The following is a 22,055-nucleotide window of genomic DNA, read 5'->3' on the forward strand; positions in this document are numbered from 1 at the left end:
AGTTAATCAACATCTCCCCAGTAATATAGGGACCTTAGAATAATTTAACACCTTCTCCTGCCTTACATGTATGTTATCCTTGGCATTTTATTTCACTTCTACATCTCTAAAAGTAGTTGTCATGGTGGCTGTCACTATCATGATTACTACTTTATATAATAATTTCCTACTTAGATTTACCGATATATTTAGCAATTCTCACCATTGCTGCTTTTATTTTAACTTCTTATTTCTGGATTCAGTTTCCTTTTTTCTGAAATTCCATTTCTTGTTGTGTGTGTGTTTTTAATAGTTCTCTTAGTAAAGAATTGTTAATAGTAAGTAACCCTCTTTTTCTTTCCTTCTTAAGTAATAGTTTAGTCAGAAAATATTTTCACTTCTTTCTCCTACTGTGTTGAAAAATCTATTAGTTTAATTACTGTTTCTTTTTAGGTAATATCTTCACTATAATTGGTTTTAATATTTTTATCCTCTTCTTTGGTGTTGTCCAAATTTCACTGGTGTGATTTAAGTGTAGATTTAGATTTATTTACTATGCTAGAATTTGTGTTTTGTGTCTTCTATTAATTCTGGGGAAATTCTACAGAATCTATCCTCTCATTATTTCTAGGATGTTCTCCAGCTACTCCGATTAGACAGGTTTATTCTATTTTCTATTGCTTAACCTTACTTTCATGTTTTCATCTTTTTGTCTCTCTGTGTCGAATTTTAGGTAATTTGTTCAGCTCTATTTTCTAGTTCATTATTTTTCTCCTCAGTGGTATCTAATCATGTTTGGTTGTTTATTCCATCCACTTAATGTTTTTTGTTTGTTTTTGAGACAGAGTCTCAAACTGTCACCCTGGGTAGAGTGCTGTGGCATCACAGCTCACAGCAACTGCAAACTCTTGGGCTTAAGCAACTGTCTTGCTTTAGCCTCCCAAGTAGCTGGGACTACAGGCACCTGTCACAATCACCAGCTATTTTTTTGTTGTGGTTGTCATTGTTGTTTAGCTGGCCTGGGCTGGGTTTGAACCCGTAAGCTTCGGTGTCTGTGACTGGCGCCGTAACCACTGTGCTATGGACACCGAGCCACATCCACTTAATTTCAAATTTCAATAACTTTTTCATTTTTATTTTTCTTGCTGTATTTTTTCTAATGTTTTCAGTTCATTCTCTATAGTTTTTATTATTTTAAGCACACTTATTTAATAGGTTCATTTCTAGTATCCAGAGCTCCTTGAGGTATAACCCTATCATTGTTTGTATCTTCTGATTCTCACCCCTAATGGACTGATTGTTGCCTTCTGCATTTTGTACTTTGAGACTGTGAACTTACCTTTAACGGGGTTTTCGTCTCTTGAAACTTGGGTAGCCAGGATAGGGGGTATTTCCTTCCAGAGTGGTTTTATGGTTCTTCTGCCAGGTGTTTTAGAACAATCACAAGCTTAGAGCTAATTTTAAGTTAATGTCTCAGCTTGGGAGTTCCTAGACCCTGTACGTAGGATAAATTCAAACTCCAAACTTGTCTGACAATAGGCCTCTTTTTTTCCACTTACCTTTACAGTAGCACAGCTGCATTATGATCAATTTGTTCATCAGATTACAGGACAGAAAAGACTTTTACAGTCTTTAGCATCTTCATCTCATGGACAGGCCCAGCAACTACTTAAGTACATAGCCTCTGGTGCATATGACTGTCACCCTGAGAGCCTTGGATGTCTGTAGGTCACTTTCATACATAAAAGCCATGGCCCCTTTTTCCCAGAAATCTTTTGTACTATCCTATTCATCACAACAGTTGTGTTCAGTCTCACGCAACAAAGGCATCGCACAGATTAGTCATCTATGTTAACTCTCCTGTTTCTAAGGAACCTGTGCTATGTGAAACCAAGGTCATTCTCCCACTTGCATTAACCCTTTACTCACAACTTCCCAAGTTGAAAAGAGCATGGATTCACTATGGGATCCTCAATTCTAACCTCCCACTCTGCACAGGCTTAAGGTTTTTCATTTGCTCTGCCTGGGTGTTAGAATAACTGTTACCAACACTGACCACTCTCAACATCTTTGGTCAATAGCAGCCACAGTGCCATCCTTTGTTTTTTGTCCGGGTCATTTTTCTTATTTTCTTTAGGGTTCAGTTCAGTGCTGGATTTGAAAGAATATTTGCTCTACCTTACTGATTATTTGTAGATACAGTAATATATCATTTAATGCTGGGATATGTTTGGGGAAATGCGTCATTAGCTGATTTCATCATTGTACAAACAATATAGAGTGTATTTATACAAAACTGGGTGGTATAGCCTATTACCCCCTAGGCTATATACTAAGGCCTATTGCTACTAGCCTACAAACCTATATAGCATGTTACTGTACTGAATACTGTAGGCAATTATAACACAATGGTAAGTATTTGTATATGAAACATATCTAAACATAGGAAAGGTACAGTAAAATTACAGTATAAAAGAGAAAAAAGTGGTATACCTTATTTAGGGCACTTAACCACAAATGGACCTTGCAGGACTAGAAGTTGCTCTGAGTCACTGAGTGAGTGGTGAGTAAATGTGAAGGCCATTACTGTACACTACTGTAGGCTTTATAAACACTGAACACTTAGACACACTAAATTTATTAAAAATATTTTTATTTCTTCAGTAATAAAGTAACCTTAGCTTACTTTAATTTTTTTACTTTTAATATTTTAATTTTTGACTCTTTTTGCAATAACACTTAGCTTAAAATGTAAACACATTGTACAGCTGTTCAAAAACATTTTCTTTCTCTATATTCTCGTCCTGTAAGCTTTTTTCTATGTGAAATTTTTTTTAACTTTTTTTTTTTTTTTTTATTGTTGGGGATTCATTGAGGGTACAATAAGCCAGGTTACACTGATTGCAATTGTTAGGTAAAGTCCCTCTTGCAATCATGTCTTGCCCCCATAAAGTGTGACACACACCAAGGCCCCACCCCCCTCCCTCCTTCCCTCTTTCTGTTTCCCCCCCCATAAGCATAATTGTCATTAATTGTCCTCATATCAAAATTGAGTACATAGGATTCATGCTTCTCCATTCTTGTGATGCTTTACTAAGAATAATGTCTTCCACGTCCATCCAGGTTAATACAAAGGATGTAAAGTCTCCATTTTTTTTAATGGCTGAATAGTATTCCGTGGTATACATATACCACAGCTTGTTAATCCATTCCTGGGTTGGTGGGCATTTAGGCTGTTTCCACATTTTGGCGATTGTAAATTGAGCTGCAATAAACAGTCTAGTACAAGTGTCCTTATGATAAAAGGATTTCTTTCCTTCTGGGTAGATGCCCAGTAATGGGATTGCAGGACTAAATGGGAGGTCTAGCTTGAGTGCTTTGAGGTTTCTCCATACTTCCTTCCAGAAAGGTTGTACTAGTTTGCAGTCCCACCAGCAATGTAAAAGTGTTCCCTTCTCTCCACATCCACACCAGCATCTGCAGTTTTGAGATTTTGTGATGTGGGCCATTCTCACTGGGGTTAGATGATATCTCAGGGTTGTTTTGATTTGCATTTCTCTAATATATAGAGATGATGAACATTTTTTCATGTGTTTGTTAGCCATTCGTCTGTCGTCTTTAGAGAAAGTTCTATTCATGTCTCTTGCTCATTGATATAAGGGATTGTTGGCTTTTTTCGTGTGGATTAATTTGAGTTCTCTATAGATCCTAGTTATCAAGCTTTTGTCTGATTGAAAATATGCAAATATCCTTTCTCATTGTGTAGGTTGTCTCTTTGCTTTGGTTATTGTCTCCTTAGCTGTACAGAAGCTTTTCAGTTTAATGAAGTCCCATTTGTTTATTTTTGTTGTTGTTGCAATTGCCGTGGCAGTCTTCTTCATGAAGTCTTTCCCCAGGCCAATATCTTCCAGTGTTTTTCCTATGCTTTCTTTGAGGATTTTTATTGTTTCATGCCTTAAATTTAAGTCCTTTATCCATCTTGAATCAATTTTTGTGAGTGGGGAAATGTGTGGGTCCAGTTTCAGTCTTTTACATGTAGAAATCCATTTCTCCCAACACCATTTATTGAATAGGGAGTCTTTCCCCCAAGGTATGTTCTTGTTTGGTTTATCAAAGATTAGCTTGTTGTAAAATGTTAGTTTCATTTCTTGGTTTTCAATTCGATTCCAAGTGTCTATGTCTCTGTTTTTGTGCCAGTACCATGCTGTCTTGACCACTATGGCTTTGTAGTACAGACTAAAATCTGGTATGCTGATGCCCCCAGCTTTATTTTTGTTACAGAGAACTGCCTTAGCTATACGGGTTTTTTTCTGGTTCCGTACAAAATGCAGAATCATTTTTTCCAAATCTTGAAAGTACGATGTTGGTATTTTGATAGGAATGGCATTGAATAGGTAGTTTGCTTTGGGAAGTATAGACATTTTAACAATGTTGATTCTTCCCATCCATGAGCATGGTATGTTCTTCCATTTGTTAATATCCTCTGCTATTTCCTTTCTGAGGATTTCATAGTTTTCTTTATAGAGGTCCTTCACCTCCTTCGTTAGGTATACTCCTAGGCATTTCATTTTCTTTGAAACTATGGTGAAGGGAGTTGTGTCCTTAATTAGCTTCTCATCTTGACTGTTATTGGTGTACACAAAGGCTACTGACTTGTGGACATTGATTTTATATCCTGAAACATTACTGTATTTTTTGATGACTTCTAGGAGTCTTGTAGTTGAGTCTTTGGGGTTCTCTAAGTATAAGATCATGTCGTCAGCAAAGAGGGAGAGTTTGACCTCCTCTTCTCCCATTTGGATTCCCTTTATTTCCTTGTCTTGCCTAATTGTATTGGCTAGAACTTCCAGCACTATGTTGAATAGTAAAGGTGACAGAGGACAACCTTGTCTGGTTCCAGTTCTAAGAGGAAAAGCTTTCAGTTTTACTCCATTCAGTAAAATATTGGCTGTGGGTTTGTCATAGATAGCTTCAATCAGTTTTAGAAATGTGCCACCTATGCCTATACTCTTCAGTGTTCTAATTAGAAAAGGATGCTGGATTTTATCAAATGCTTTTTCTGCATCTATTGAGAGGATCATGTGATCTTTATTTTTGCCTCTGTTAATATGGTGAATAACGTTTATAGACTTGTGTATGTTAAACCAGCCTTGCATCCCTGGGATGAAGCCTACTTGATCATGATGAATGACTTTTTTGATGATAAGCTGTAATCTATTGGCTAGGATTTTGTTGAGAATTTTTGCGTCTATATTCATGAGTGAGATTGGTCTGAAATTCTCCTTTTTGTTTGGGTCTTTTCCTGGTTTTGGTATCAGGGTGATGTTTGCTTCATAGAATGTGTTGGGGAAGATTCCTTCTTCCTCAATTTTTTGGAATAATTTCTGCAGTACAGGAATAAGCTCTTCCTTGAAGGTTTGATAGAATTCTGGAGTGAAGCCATCTGGACCAGGGCATTTTTTGGTTGGAAGATTTTTTATTGTTTCTTTGATCTCAGTGCTTGAAATTGGTCTGTTCAGGAGCTCTATTTCTTCCTGGCTAAGTCTAGGGAGAGGGTGTGATTCCAAATATTGATCCATTTCTTTCACATTGTCAAATTTCTGGGCATAGAGTTTCTGGTAGTATTCAGAGATGATCTCTTGTATCTCTGTGGGATCAGTTGTTATTTCTCCTTTATCATTTCTGATTGAGGTTACTAGAGATTTTACTTTTCTATTCCTCGGTAGTCTGGCCAATGGTTTATCTATTTTATTTATTTTTTCAAAAAATCAACTCCTTGTTTCATTAATTTTCTGAATGATTCTTTTGTTTTCAATTTCATTGATCTCTGATTTGATTTTGGATATTTCTTTTCTTCTACTGAGTTTAGGCTTAGATTGTTCTTCTTTTTCCAATTCCATAAGATCTCTTGTGAGATTGTTAATGTGCTCTCTTTCTGTTTTTCAAATGTAGGCATCTAAAGCGATGAATTTTCCTCTCAAAACTGTTTTTGCAGTATCCCACAGGTTTTGGTAGCTTGTGTCTTCATTGTTGTTATGCTCAAGGAGGTTAATGATTTCCTGCTTTATTTCTTCCTGCACCCATCTGTTATTCAACAGAAGATTGTTTAATTTCCATGCCTTTGGGTGGGGTCGAGCGTTTTTGTTAGAGTTGAGTTCCACCTTTAGAGCCTTATGGTCTGAGAAGATACAAGGTAAAATTTCAATTCTTTTGATTCTGTTAATATTTGTTTTGTGTCCCAGGATATGATCAATTTTGGAGAATGTTCCATGGGGTGATGAGAAGAATGTATATTCTTTATCTTTGGGGTGGAGTGTTCTATATGCGTCTATCAAGCACAGTGTTCGAGGGTCTCATTTAAATCTCTTATATCCTTGTTTAATTTCTGTTTAGAGGATCTGTCCAGCTCTGTAAGAGGAGTGTTAAGGTCCCCTGTTATGATGGTATTATCAGATATCATATTGCTCAGACTGAGTAAGGTCTGTTTCAAGAATCTGGGAGCATTTAAATTGGGTGCATAGATATTTAGAATTGAAATGTCTTCTTGTTGTATTTTTCCCTTGACCAATATAAAGTGACCATCTTTGTCTTTTTTGACTTTAGTTGCTTTAAATCCACATGAATCTGAAAATAAGATTGCAACTCCTCTTTTCTTCTGGATTCCATTTGCCTGAAAAATTGTGTTCCAACCCTTGACTCGGAGCTTTAATTTGTCTTTTGAAGCCAGGTGTGTTTCTTGCAGACAGCAAATGGATGCCTTGTGTTTTTTAATCCAGTCAACCAATCTATGTCTCTTCAGTGGGGAATTCAAGCCATTAACATTTGTTGAGATAATTGATAAGTGTGGTAGTATTCTATTCGTCTTATTTTGTGAGAGTCCATTGCTTGGTTTTATCTTTTGCATCAGTGTGGACATTAGGTTCTGTCCTTTAATTTCTGAGTTCTTACTTTGCTGCTGATCTATTGTGGTGGTCAGTGTGCAGAACAGGTTGAAGTCTTTCCTGTAGAGCTGGTCTTGTTGTGGCGAATTTCCTCAATGTTTGTATATCCGTAGATGATTTGATTTCTCCGCGAATTTTGAAGCTTAGCTTAGCAGGGTACAGAATTCTGGGCTGGAAATTGTTCTGTTTAAGTAGATTAAAGGTAGCTGACCGTTGTCTTCTTGCTTGGAAAGTTTCATTAGAGAAGTCTGCGGTCACTCTGATGGATTTGCCCCTGTAGGTCAACTGGCGCTTACTCCTGGCAGCTTGCAGAATCTTTTCTTTTGTCTTGACTTTGGACAGGTTCATCACAGTGTGTCTTGGAGAAGCTCGGTTAGAGTTGAGGCGACCTGGGGTCCGATATCCCTCTGAAAGCAGTGTGTCAGAACCTTTGGTGAAATTTGGGAAATTTTCTTTTATAATATTCTCTAGTATGGCTTCCATTCCTCTGGGGCATTCTTCTTCCCCTTCTGGAATTCCTATAACTCGTATGTTGGAACGCTTCATAAAGTCCCATAATTCTGACAGTGAACGTTCTGCTTTCTCTCTGTTCTTTTCTGCCTCTTTTACTATCTGAGTTATCTCAAAAATTTTGTCTTCTACCTCTGAAATTCTTTCTTCTGCATGGTCTAACCTGTTGCTGATACTTTCCATTGCATCTTTAAGTTCCCTGATTGACTGTTTCATTTCCTTCAGCTCTGCTATATCCTTTTTATATTCTTCATATAGTTCATCTCTGATTTGATTCTGTTTTTGGATTTCCTTTTGGTTATTTTCCACTTTATTAGCAGTTTCCTTCATTGTTTCCATCATTTCTTTCATCGTTTTCAACATGTGTATTCTAAATTCCCTTTCTGTCATTCCTAACATTTCTGTGTAGGTGGAATCCTCTGCAGTAGCTACCTCATGGTCCCTTGGCGGGGTTATTCTGGACTGGTTCTTCATGTTGCCTGGAGTTTTCTGCTGATTCTTCCTCATGAGTGATTTCTTTTATCTGTTTCCTTGCCCTAATTTTCCTTTCACTTCCTCTTGCTCTTTAAGTTCTCGTGCCTGTGGACAGTTTTCCACTGTTTTAGTCCTCCTCTTGGGGTCCAGAAGTCTCTCTCTGACTCCCTGTATCCTCTCAGTGGTGATGATAGGCAGATCCCACCAGCCAGAGATGCCTGGAGTCCTATCTCCCCAGACTCACGGTGCCCAGATGCAAGGAAGCTGTTACTCGGCTGCCATCTTGCTCCGCCTCTCAAGAATATTACATTCTTATGCTACTCTGAACATGAAATTATACAACTCTTTCGGTTCCAGTTGGTTCTCCTCGCCCGGCACCATGGCTCAGACTCTGCCCGCTCCTCTCCGCCCTGCCAGGGGAGGGTGGAGGGTGGCGGGGTCTCTCTACCTCAGGATAGAAAAGCAGCGGCAGTCATGGTCTCCGCCGTCTGCGCTCCGGCAACCGCAGAGGCCTCAGCCTGGGCCTCAGACACCAGCGCGCAGACACTGACCCAGGGCTCCGCTGCCGCCGCCGCCTTCGTCGTCGGCCCCGCCCCTGAAATCTTTTTTAACTTTTTCAACGTTTTTATTAAAAACTAAAAGAAGCGGTGGCACCTTTGGCTCAGTAGTAGGGCGCCAGCCCCATATACCAAGGGTGGTGGGTTCAAACCCAGCCCCGGCTGAACTGTAACCATAAAATAGCCGGGCGTTGTGGCAGGCACCTGTAGTCCCAGCTGCTCTGGAGGCTGAGGCAGGAGAATCGCGGAAGCCCAAGAGCTGGAGGTTGCTGTGAGTCCTGTGACATCATGGCACTCTACCGAGGGCAGTAAAGTGAGACTCCCTCTCTACAAAAAAAAAACAAAAAAAAACTAAAAGAAGCACATCAGGCTAGGCCTATATAAGGTCAGGATCATCAATATCATTTGTATATCTTGTTCTAGAGTTGTTGTCTCCTGTGATAACAATGCCTTCTTCTAGAATACCTCCTAAAGGAGCTATCTGAGGCTATTTTACAGTTAATTTTTTTTTATGTAAGTGAAGCAATACACTCTAAAATAAAAATTAAAGATATAGTATAAAAAATATAAACATAGCATAATAGTTTATTAATTATTATGTATTATGTACTGTACATAAGTTTTATTAAGTTTTAGGTACTGTACATAATTATATTGCTATACTTTTATACAATTGAAAACATGGTATAAAAGGTTGGTTTGTTTATACTGTCACTACAAACACATGAGTTGTATGTGGGGCTATGACATTATGATGCCTATGACGTCACTAGGTGATAGGAATTTTTTTCTTTTTTTGGAGTTTTTGGCTGGGGCTGGGTTTGAACCAGCCACCTCCAGCATATGGGGCCTGTGCCCTACTCCTTTGAGCAACAGGTGCTGCCTGGTGATAGGAATTTTTTAGCTCTATTTTAATCTTATCAGACTGACTTCATCTACGCAGTCTGTCATTGACCAAATGTCATTGTGTGGTGCATGATGGTAGTTTTAACCTGTTTTTGTTTGTTTGTTTGTTTTTTAGAGACAGAGTCTCACTTTATCACCTTCGGTCGAGTGCCGTGATGTTACAGTTCACAGCAACCTCCAATTCTTGGTCTTAGGCGATTCTCTTTCCTTAGCCTCCCGATTAGCTGGGACTGCAGGTGCCCACCATAACACCCAGCTATTTTTTTTGTTGTTGCAGTTTGGCCAAGGGCTGGGTTCGAACCCGTCACTCTCAATATATGGGGCTGGCACCTTACCCACTGAGTCACAGGTGCCGCCCGGTATTTCTAACTCTTTTAGCTATTTCTAGCAGGAGATTTTCAGATTATTTCATTTAAAACATTACATTAGAAGATAGCATAAAACTGCTTAAACAGAGAACTCAAATTCTGACTCTATCTTTTTCCAGCACAATGATCTTTGGCAAGGTAGTTTGCCTCCCTGGACTTTCTCCAAGCATTATATGGGGTCATTAATACTTCCTTCAAGGGGCTGCTGTGAGATTTCATTTTTGTCGAAAGTACAGTTCAGATGTCCTAGCATGATTTATGAGCTTGTCCAGATTAGGCGTCTGCCTAAATCTTCAGCCTCCTCTCTCACCACATAATAAACTACTTGTGAGTTCCTTAATTGTTCTTGTTCTTTCCAGCTTCCAATCCTTTATACATAGTGTTCCCGCTTTCTTTCCTTGTTCACCTTACCCCTGACTATTCTTACTAATCCTTCATGCTAAGCTTAGATATCAGTTTCCCCAGGATGTTGTTCTCACTGATCCCCAAACCTGGGTTAGGTTCATGAGAGTCCTGTGTGTTTCTATAACACCTTGTGTTTGCCCATAATAGCTCTCAGCATTCTGTTTATCTATTTGAAAGTTACTTGAGGGGAAGAATTTTTTGGCTGTTTTTTTCCTTGTATCCCCAGCTCCTAATAAAGAGGCTGGCACACAGCTCAATACATGGTAGGTATTATTATTATCAGCACCTTCATCTGTTATAATTCTCAAATGTCCAATTGTTGTATAAATAACTCTTAAGTGTGCCAAGAAGCTTAGAGTTAAGTTACAAGACTGACAAGGGCATGCATTGTTTCAGAGCCATGTTTTAGGCTTTTGTTTTTCACTTATTCTGTCATTTGCCCTTTTCATGCTAGGAATTAACCCAGGAGTGTGATGAAAAGAAATCTCAGTATGATAGCTGTGCGGCAGGCCTGGAAAGCAATCGGTCCAAATTAGAACAGGTAAGAAGGAAGTTTTTACTTTAACAATTTAGCAAAAGTGGCCTTACATTTTCACTACACTAATATCAGAAGATTCCTAAATCTTTAGCATCATCTCTTGAGCCTATTTCCTAAGCTCCAGAAATCTTTATTTTTTTGAAACTTAATGTGTACATACTGAATTTTCCCACTACTGCCAAAGTCTAAGGCCTATCATTTCTTTTTTTTGTTTGTTTTTAAGGCCTATCATTTATTGCCTGGACTTTCACAGTCACCCTATCTCATGTTTCTCCACTCTCTTCCCCGACCCAGCCCACCAAGTCTTTCTATCAAATTCTACTGCTGAATTTTCTTCATTGCACTTATGCCCGTCTAAAATAACCTTCATTATGTGTTTCCTTGTTTGTGTCTGTTTCCTCTACTTGATTGAGTAGGTTTCCTCTACTGTCTGTTCAGTGTTAAGTCCCCAACACTTAAGCCAGTGCTGGACAGATAGTAGGTACTTGATAAATGGACAACTAAACCTGCAGGTTTTAGAGTAATATAAGTATTCTCTGGAAAACATTGTAACCTATCCTGCCAGAGTAAATAAGGTTAAAATTGCAGAAAAGGAAATGATACTGATATACATTTAAAATCTTCTTCTCTGCATCTATCTTATTCTTTTGATAATGTCCATTTAAAATTATATATTGTAGGAAGTTAGAGGACTTCGTGAAGAATGTCTTCAAGAAGAAAGTAGATACCATTATACAAATTGTATGATCAAGGTAAGACAAAATGGATCAAAAACTTCTCTGAGTTATTTCTATATCAGAGACTTCCCTAAAACTTAAGTCTTTCCATTTAGAACCTAGAAGTTCAACTTCGTCGAGCTATTGATGAGATGAAGGTATATTTGTCTTCTGATCAGCAAGAAAAGAGAAAGGCAATTAGGCAAGTAATTTTGTTGTTTTTATATTGAGTTATTTAAAGCGTTTACCTATAGAATTTTTATAAATAAGATATATATTATTTAGAGTATTTAAATAGGCAGACACTAACATATTATTTAGAACTAAATCTTATTAAACATCTACCCTGTTTCCTTGAAACAGGGGAGTTGTTTCTATGAATGTTGTAACTATGAATACATATAATTTCATAGTTACCTTCATATAGGCATTAAAATTGGACCCTATTTGTTTCTTAATTAAAAAAAATTTTGAGACAGTCTCATTCTGTTGCCTTGGGTAGAGTGCCATGGTGTCCTCATAGCTCACAGCAACCTCAAACTCCTGGGCTCAAGTGATCCTCTTGCCTCAGCCTCCCCAGTAGTTGGGCCTACAGTTGCCCACCACAATGCCCATTTTTTTTCTATTTTTAGTAAAGACAGGGTCTTGCTCTTGCTCAGTCTGGTCTTGAACTCCTGAGCTCAAGCAATCCACCTGCCTTAACCTCCCAGGTGGTAGGATTATAGGCAGGAGCAATTGTACCCGGCCAGGTAAGACTCTTTTTAAAAAGTCCAACATGGCCTGGACTCTAGTATAGTTTGCCTTCTAATTATCCACTATAATGACTGCATTTTAGCTGGAAACTGTGTGATTGTAATGTTCAGCCTTCAAAATGAGAAGGGTGTGTTAATAATGCTTAGTCCTTATATGATGTTTTTTTTTGTTTGTTTGTTTTTGGTAATTCTAGCTTGTGGCATAATGTAATACATCAAATCTGCCTTAAAAAATCCATTTAGGGCTTAGTGCTTGTAACTCAGTGGTTAGGGTGCCAGCCACATACACCGGGGCTGGCGGGTTCAAACTCGGCCCAGGCCTGCTAAACAACGACAACTACCACACACAAAAAAGCTGGGTGTTGTGGTGGACGCCTGTAGTCCCAGCTACTTGGGAAGCTGAGGCAAAAAAATCTCTTAAGCCCAAGAGTTTGAGGTTGCTGTGAGCTGTGATGCCACGGCAATCTACCCAGGGTGACATAGTGAGACTCTGTCCCAAAAAAAAAAAAAAATCCAGGCGGCGCCTGTGGCTCAAAGGGGTAGGGCGCCCGCCCCATATGCCGGAGGTGGCAGGTTCAAACCCAGCCCTGGCCAAAAACTGCAAAAAAAATCCATTTAGAAGCTAAGTGCAGTGGCTCATGCCTGTAATCCTGGTAGTTTGGGAGGCTCAAGTGGGAAGATCACTTGAGGCCAACCTGAGCAACATAGTGAGACTCCATCTACAAAAAACCCAAAAATCAGCTGAGAATGGTGGCATATACCTATAGTCCTTACTACTCAGGAGACTGAGGCAGGAGGGCTGCTTGAATCCAGGAGTCTGAGATTGCACAGAGCTATGATGATGCCACTTCACACCAGGCCCGGTAACTGGGTGAGACTCTATCTCAAAAAAACTATTGCTGGTGTGATGAAATCCAGTAATTGAATAAGATAAGCTCTCTTTTCCCCCATTGCAACTCAGATGTTACGCTTTTACCATCAAGTAAGAACTCAGAAAAAATGAAGACTTACACATATATTCTGGATTACAGATGAGATTTTGAGTGGCATATATATTTATGTTACAAAATAAATCTAAGAAATAGGCAGTGCCCATAGCTCAGTGGGTAGGGCACCAGCCACAAATACCCAGGGTGGCAGGTTCGAACCCGGCTGGTCCTGCTAAACAACAATGACAAAAAGCAACCCAAAAATAGCCAGGTGTTGTGGCAGGCACCTGTAGTCCCAACTACTTGGGGGGGGGAGGGGAGGCTAAGGCAAGAGAATTGCTTAAGTCTAGGAGTTTGAGATTGCTGTGAGCTGTGACGCCATAGCACTCTACTGAGGGCAACATAGTGAGTCTCTGTCTCAAACAAACAAACAAGCAAACAAAAAAGAAATCTAAGAAATAGTGTCTTGCTGAATGTGATTTTTTTTTTTTTTTTTTGAGACAGAGTCTTACCCTGTCACCCTCGGTAGAGTGCTGTGGTGTCACAGCTCACAGCAACCTCCAACTCTTGGGCTTAAGCAATTCTCTTGCCTCAGCCTCCTAAGTAGCTGGGACTATAGGAGCCTGCCACAACGCCTGGCTGGTTTTTGGATACAGTTGTCATTGTTGTTTAGCTGGCCCGGGCCAGGTTCGAAACCACCAGCCTAGGTGTATGTGGCTAGCTCCCTACCCATGGAGCTATGGGCACCACCCAGAATGTGAATTTTGTAGTGTAATTTACTGGAATGCAAAACAGACTGACAATACTCTATAAATAGAATAATTTTTTTTCTAATTCTCTAACATATTAAACTAAGAACTAAAAATTCATATTCTTTCATTGAATGTAAACTTTTTCATATATGTCTGTGTGATCAGTCATGCTAAGTAATGAGAAGTTAATTTTGTTCTTGAAAAATAAAAAGTTTAGGCCAGGCATGGTGGCTCACACCTGCAATCCCAACACTCTGTGAGGCTGATGCTGGTGGATCAACTGAGCTCAGGAATTCCAGATCAGCCTAAGCAAAAGTGAGACCGTCTCTACTAAAAATAGAAAAAGTAGCTGGGTGTTGTGGCGGTTGTCTCAATTACTTGGGAGGCTGAGGCAAGAGGATTGCTCAAGCCCAAGCGTTTGAGGTTGCTGTGAGCTATGATGGCACAGCACTCTACCCAGGGCGAGAGAGAAAAAGTTGGGGTCAGGTGCAGTGGCTCATGCCTATAATCCCAACACTTGGGGAGGATCACTTGAGGCCAGGAGTTTGAGACCAGCCCAAGCAACAAAAAAAAAAAAAAAAAATTAGCCAGAAATAAGTAAGTAAATAAATAGCCAGGCAGGGTAGCTCGGGCCTATAGTCTCAGCTACATGGAAGGCTAGAATGCAAAATAGACTGAAAATACTCTATAAATAATTTAGAAGGATTACTTGAGACTGAAGAGTTTGAGGTTTCAGTGAGCTGTGATGATATCACTCACTAGAGCCTGAGCAACAAAGCAAGACTCGGTCCCCCCTAAAAATGAAAGAAAAGAAAAAGGAAAAGCTTTAGAAATTAAATTCCATTTCTTCCAGAGTTATCAATGTAAGTGGTAAGGGAGATAATTGCTTCTGAACTATTGATTTTGGCTCGGCACCTGTAGTTCAGTAAATAGGTTGCCAGACACCGAGGCTGGTGGGTTTGAGCCCGGCCTGGACCTGCTAAACAGCAATGACAATGGCAACCAAATAAATAAATAAATAAACTATTGATTTTGTGGTCATTTTTTAGCCAGACATTCTTTAATATTTTAAAAATCATTATAAATATCTATCATTCCATTGTTTTCCTAGAAAAATATTGTATCATGATTAATTGGTACATGATAAGAATATTATGAATAAAACAGTTGATTACATTCTAAATTCATTGATACATGTTTAAAATACTGTGATTGTTATTATAAGTTCAACATTTACAGTACTTATTGGTAAGTCCAAAAATATAAGAAAATACCTTGGTTTTCAAAATTTCTAGACATTTTATTTATTTATTTATTTTTTATTATTTGAGACAGAGTCTTACTTTGTCACCCTCGGTAGAATGCCTTGGCATCATAGCTCACAGCAACCTCAAACTCTTGGGCTCAAGTGATTCTCTTGCCTCAGACTCCCAAGTAGCTGGGACTACAGGCGTCTGCCACAACGCCCGGCTATTTTTAGATATGAGGTCTCAGTCTGGCTCAAGCTGGTCTCGAACCTATGAGCTCAGGCAATCCACCCACCTCAGCTCCCAAGTGCTTGGATTACAAGAGTGAGTCACTGGGCGGCGCCTGTGGCTCAGTCAGTACTAGGCACCGGCCCCATATACCGAGGGTGGCGGGTTCAAACCCAGCCCCGTCTGAACTGCAACCAAAAAATAGCTGGGCGTTGTGGTGGGCGCCTGTAGTCTCAGCTGCTCGGGAGGCTGAGGCAGGAGAATCGCTTAAGCCCAGGAGTTGGAGGCTGCTGTGAGCTGTGTGATGCCACGGCACTCTACCAAGGGCCATAAAGTGAGACTCTGTCTCTACAAAAAAAAAAAAAAAAAAAAGAGTGAGTCACTATGCCCAGCCTAGACATTTTAATTTTATTTAAAAGACAGCATATTTAGTTCAAAGTTTTAAACAGGGACTGATAAAACTTTGTTCTAACCTGGTTTTTCCATTTCCTAGTTTGAGGCAAGTCACTTCCTCACCTATAGAATTAGAAAAACAATACACATAGGGTCAAGTTAAATATAATGTGTTGCAGATTATAGAGCATGAATTCCTGGAGGGCAAAGGACCTGGCTGTCCTGTTTTCTACTTGAAACCCCAGGCATTCTTGGCGCCAAACAGGTGCTTCAGAATTGTACCTTAAAAACATTTGTTAAATAAATAAAAATTAGGTTTTAGACAGGCGAGGTGGTGAGTAATCCTAGCACTCTGGGAGGCCTCGGTGAGTGGATTGCCTGAGCTCACAAGTTTGAGACCAGCCTGAACCAGAGCAAGACCCTGTCTCTAAAAATAGCCAGGCGTTGTGGCAGGTGCCTGTAGTCCCAGCTACTTGGGAGGATTAGGCTAGCGAATCGCTTGAGACCAGGAGTTTGAGGTTGCTGTGAGCTATGACACCATAGCGCTCTACTGAGGGTGACAAAGTGAGACTCTGTCTCAAAAAAAAAAAAAAGAAGAAAAGAAAAGAAAAATTAAGTTTTAGTATATTTAATATACTGAGCCTGTTAGTTTCTTGAGAAATTTTATATAAGTGGAAATTCTAAAACAATTTGGACATTTCTCAAGTGACAGTTAATAAATGAATTATTTAAATCTGTCTGGCTTTTTCCTCTGCTGGGAACACTGTGTAGACATACTCAGAATGGCGCAGTGTTTAACATACTCTTGTGGGCTTTCCTATAGCCTCTAACAAAACTAGACTGTCCCGAACACCTGGTAATACCTTTATAAAGCTGGCAAAGCACCAAAATCTCTATGTGGCATATGCCCAGATAGACTTTGAAGAGTTTGTGCTGTGAGCCCTAAAGTTCTTGTGAGGTTGTCTAAAACAAACATGTCGGCAGGGACTATGGTGGGTCCATATGTGCTAAATGTGTTTGTAACAGGATCAAACATGCTTTCCTTATCAAGGAGCAGAAAATCATTGTGAAAGTGTTGAAGACACAAACACCCAGTCAGAAAGCTAAATGAGAAAATGAAGCTTTTTGAGTAATAAAAATAAAAAGGCTTAAAAAAAGCTATCTGAGCTATAAATAACTGTACATTCTTCTTTAGTAAAATGTCATTTACATCCTCTGAGATATTTTTCATTGAAGAACTGGAAAGACAAGCAGTTTGATTTGGCGCCTCATAAATTTTGAAGGCAAAGTGAAGGTTCATCAGGATTATATTTATCCCCCTTCACTCTTATTCTTTTTTTTTTTTTAATTAAATCATAACTGTATACAATGATATGATTATGGGGCATCATACACTGACTTCATAAACCATTTGACACATTTTTATCACAGTGGTTAGCATAGCCTTTCCGGCGTTATCTCAGTTACTGTGCCAAAACATTTACATTCTACATTTACCAAGTTTCACAAATACCCCTGTAATATGCACCACAGGTGTGATCCCACCGATTCCCCTCCCTCTACCCACCCACCCCTTTCCCACTTCCCCCTATTGTTAAGTTGTAGCTGGGTTATAGCTTTCATGTGAGAGTCCCAAATTAGTTTCATAGTAGGGCTGTGTACATTGGGTATTTTTTCTTCCATTCTTGGGATACTTTACTAAGAAGAATATGTTCCAGCTCCATCCATGTAAACATGAAAGAGGTAAAGTCTCCATCTTTCTTTAAGGCTGCATAGTATTCCATGGTATACATATACCACAATTTATTAATCCATTCGTGGATCGATGGGCACTTGGGCTTTTTCCATGACTTAGCTATTATGAATTGGGCTGCAATAAACATTCTGGTACAAATATCTTTGTTATGTTGTGATTTTTGGTCTTCTGGGTATATGCCCAGCAGAGGAATTACAGGATTGAATGGCAGATCTATTTTTAGATCTCTGAGTGTTCTCCATATATCTTTCCAAAAGGAATGTATTAATTTGCATTCCCACCAGCAGTGCAGAAGTGTTCCCTTTTCTCCGCATCCACGCCAACATCTCTGGTCTTGAGATTTTGTGATATAGGCTAGTCTCATTGGAGTTAGATGATATCTCAAAGTAGTTTTGATTTGCATTTCTCTGATGATTAAAGATGATGAGCATTTTTTCATATGTCTGAAGGCCGTGCACCTGTCTTCTTCAGAGAAGTTTCTCTTCAAATCCCTTGCCCAGCCTGCGATGGGATCCCTTGTTTTTTTCTTGCTGATGCGTTTGAGTTCTCTGTGGATTCTGGTTATTAAACCTTTGTCAGAGATATACCCTGCAAATATCTTCTCCCATTCTGAGGGCTGTTTGCTCTGCTTACTGTGTTCTTAGCTGTGCAGAAGCTTTTTAGTTTGATCAAGTCCCAGTAGTGTATTTTTGAAGCTGCTTCAATTGCCCGGGGGGTTCTCCTCATGAAATACTCACCCAGACCAATTTCTTCAAGGGTTTTCCCTGCATTCTCCTCTAGTATTTTTATAGTTTCATGTTTTAAGTTTAAATCTTTAATCCAATGAGAGTCTATCTTAGTTAATGGTGAAAGGTGTGGGTCCAATTTCAGTCTTCTCCAGGTTGCCAGCCAGTTCACCCAGCACCATTTGTTAAATAGGGAATCTTTTCCCCACTGAATGTTTTTAATTGGCTTGTCAAAAATCAAATAGCGGTAAGTAGCTGGATTCATCTCTTGGTTCTCTATTCTGTTCCAGATATCTACTTCTCTGTTTTTGTGCCAATACCATGCTGTTTTGATCACTATCGATTTGTAGTAAAGTCTGAGGTCTGGTAGTGTGATTCCTCCTGTTTTGTTTTTATTTCTGAGTAATGTCTTGGCTATTCGAGGTTTTTTCTGATTCCATATAAAACGAAGTAATGTTTTTTCAAGATCTTTAAAATATGACAGTGGAGCTTTAATAGGGAGTGCGTTGAAATTATATATTGCTTTGGGTAGTATGGACATTTTGATAATGTTGATTCTTCCTAGCCATGAGCATGGTATGTTTTTCCATTTGTTAACATTTTCAGCTATTTCTTTTCTTAGAGTTTCATAGTTCTCTTTATAGAGATCTTTCACGTCTTTTGTTAGGTAAATTCCCAAATATTTCATCTTCTTTGGCACTACTGTGAATGGGATAGAGTCCTTAACTGCTTTTTCAATTTGACTGTTGTTGGTGTATATAAAGGCTACCGATTTATGAATGTTGATTTTGTAATCTGAGACGCTGCTGTATTCCTTGATCACTTCTAGGAGTTTTGTAGTAGAGTCCCTAGTGTTTTCCAGATACACAATCATATCATCTGCGAAGAGCGAGAGTTTGATCTCTTCTGACCCTATATGGATACCCTTGATCGCCTTTTCTTCCCTAATTGCGGTGGCTAAAACTTCCATTACAATGTTGAAAAGCAATGGAGACAATGGGCAGCCTTGTCTGGTTCCTGATCTGAGTGGAAATGATTCCAATTTAACTCCATTCAATATGATATTGGCTGTGGGTTTGCTGTAGATAGCCTCTATCAGTTTAAGAAAAGTCCCTTCTAGACCAATTTTCTTGAGTGTTCTGATCATGAAGGGATGTTGGATATTATCAAAAGCTTTTTCTGCATCAATTGAGAGAATCATATGGTCTTTGTTTTTTAATTTGTTTATGTGCTGAATTACATTTATAGATTTACGTATATTGAACCAGCCTTGAGACCCTGGGATAAAACCAACTTGGTCATGATGTATAATTTGTTTGATGTGTTGCTGGATTCTGTTTGTTAGGATCTTGTTGAATATTTTTGCATGTATATTCATTAGTGATATTGGTCTATAATTTTCTTTTCTTGTTGGGTCTTTTCCTGGTTTGGGGATCAGGGTGATGTTTGCTTCATAGAACGTGTTGGGTAGTCTTCCTTCTTTTTCTACATTTTGGAACAGGTTGAGTAATATAGGTACTAATTCCTCTTTAAAGGTTTGGTAGAATTCTGACGTGAAACCATCTGGTCCCGGGCTTTTCTTTTTAGGGAGGTTTTGTATAGTTGATGCTATTTCTGAACTTGATATGGGTCTGTTCAACATTTCCACTTGATTCTGGTTAAGTCTTGGAAGATGGCGTGCTTCCAAGTATCGGTCTATTTCCTTCAGATTTTCATATTTCTGAGAATAAAGTTTCTTGTAATATTCATTAAGGATTTTTTGGATTTCTGATGAGTCTGTGGTTATTTCGTCTTTGTTGTTTCTGATTGATGATATTAGAGATTTTACTCTTTTTTTCCTGATTAGGTTGGCCAGAGGTTTATCTATTTTATTGACTTTTTCAAAAAACCAGCTTTTTGATTTATTGATCTGTTGTATTATTCTTTTGTTTTCAATTTCATTTAATTCTGCTCTAATTTTGGTTATTTCTTTTCTTCTACTGGGTTTGGGGTTGGAATGTTCTTCCTTTTCCAGTTGCGTGAGATGTCCCATTAAGTTGTTAACTTCCTCTCTTTCCGTTCTCTTGAGGAAGGCTTGCAGTGCTATAAATTTCCCTCTTAGAACTGCCTTTGCAGTGTCCCAGAGGTTCTGATAGTTTGTGTCTTCATTGTCATTTTGTTCCAAAAAATTGGTGATTTCTTTCTTAATCTCATCTCTGACCCAGCTATCATTCAGCATAAGGTTATTTAACTTCCATGTTTTTGTATGGGTATGCAGATTCCTGTTGTTACTCAATTCAAGTTTTATTCCATGATGGTCCGAGAAGATGCATGGAATAATTTCTATTCCTTTAAATTTACTGAGGTTAGACTTGTGACCTAAAATGTGATCAATTTTGGAGTAAGTTCCGTGGGCTGATGAGAAGTATGTGTATTCAGTTTTGTTGGGATGAAATGTTCTGTAGATGTCTGCTAAATCTAAATATTGGATGGTTAGGTTTAAATCTAAGATTTCTTTGCTCAGCTTCTTTCTGGAGGATCGATCCAACACTGCCAAGGGAGTGTTGAAATCTCCAACGATTATGGAGCTGGAGGAAATCAAGTTACTCATGTCTGTTAGAGTTTCTCTTATAAATTGAGGTGCATTCTGGTTGGGTGCATAGATATTAATAATTGAGATCTCGTCATATTGAGTATTACCCTTAACAAATATGAAGTGACCATTCTTGTCCTTCCTTACTTTTGATGGTTTAAAGCCTACTGTATCTGCAAATAAAATTGCAACACCTGCTTTTTTCTGATTACCATTTGCCTGAAATATGGATGACCATCCTTTCACCCTGAGTCTGTATTTGTCTTTTAAGTTGAGATGTGACTCTTGTATGCAACAAATATCTGTCTTGAGTTTTTGTATCCAGTCAGCTAACCTATGCCTCTTTAGAGGACAGTTTAAGCCATTCACATTGATGGAGAGTATTGATAAGTCTGGTGGAATTTTGGGTATCGAGTTTTTCTTTTTTTTTTTTTTTTTTTTTGTGGTTTTTGGCCGGGGCTGGGTTTGAACCGGCCACCTCCGGCATATGGGACCGGCGCCCCACTCCTTGAGCCACAGGGGCCGCCCGGGTATCGAGTTTTTCAAAGGTCCAGTGGACATTTTTAATCCTTTCGCCAGTGTGGAAGTTGGAGTTTGATCCGAAGTTTCTGAGTGAGTTTACTTTTGTGGTATAGGATTGGGTTGGTCATTGTGGAGGATAGGTCTGAGAACGTCCTGAAGAGCTGGTTTACTTATGGCAAATTTTTTCAACATATGAATGTCATTGAAGTATTTAATTTCTCCATCATAGATGAAACTCAGTTTAGCTGGATACAAGATCCTGGGTTGAAAGTTTTTTTGCTTTAGGAGATTAAAAGTTGATGACCAGCCTCTTCTTGCTTGAAAAGTTTCAGCAGAGAGATCTGCAGTTATTCTAATATTCTTACCTTTGTACGTTATAGTTTTCTTTCGCCGGGCTGCTTTGAGAATCTTCTCTTTCATGTTAACTTTAGTGAAGCTAATTATGATATGTCTGGGAGATGGCTTATTGGGGTTGAATCGTGCTGGGGTTCTGAAGCTGTCTGCTATCTGAATTTCAGATTCTCTAGGCATGTCTGGAAAATTTTCTTTCATAATTTCATGTAGAAGGGCCTCTGTGCCCTTGGCAGCTACTTCATCGTTCTCCGAAATTCCTATAACCCTTATGTTGTTTTTTTTCTAATTATCTGAGAGTTCTCTGAGTGAGTGATCCGTTTTTGCTGTCCATTTCTCTTCCTCTTTGAGAGATTGGGAGCGTTCGAAGACTTTATCTTCAATGTCAGAAATCCTTTCTTCTGCTTGCTCCATTCTGTTACTGAGGGATTCTA

General features: G+C 38.9%; 1 protein-coding gene across 6 annotated transcripts in view; it reads left to right on the top strand.

The window, feature by feature from the left end:
* IFT81 (intraflagellar transport 81) overlaps positions 1 to 22,055 on the top strand; it is a 142,135-nt gene that overhangs the window by 62,944 nt on the left and 57,136 nt on the right. For 5 of the 6 annotated variants that reach the window (XR_008379424.1, XM_053587250.1, XM_053587253.1 and 2 more), the window contains exons 15-17: positions 10,595 to 10,681; positions 11,359 to 11,430; positions 11,511 to 11,596. Coding sequence is in view for 5 of the 6 variants with exons in the window: in XM_053587250.1 (XP_053443225.1) it covers positions 10,595 to 10,681; positions 11,359 to 11,430; positions 11,511 to 11,596 (245 nt within the window). In the remaining variant the exon portion in view is untranslated. The remainder of the gene's footprint in view (positions 1 to 10,594; positions 10,682 to 11,358; positions 11,431 to 11,510; positions 11,597 to 22,055) is intronic. The other variant, XM_053587254.1, reaches the window with a different exon arrangement.

This window comes from Nycticebus coucang, chromosome 4 (assembly GCF_027406575.1).
Source record: "Nycticebus coucang isolate mNycCou1 chromosome 4, mNycCou1.pri, whole genome shotgun sequence".
Classification (NCBI taxonomy): Eukaryota; Metazoa; Chordata; class Mammalia; order Primates; family Lorisidae; genus Nycticebus; species Nycticebus coucang.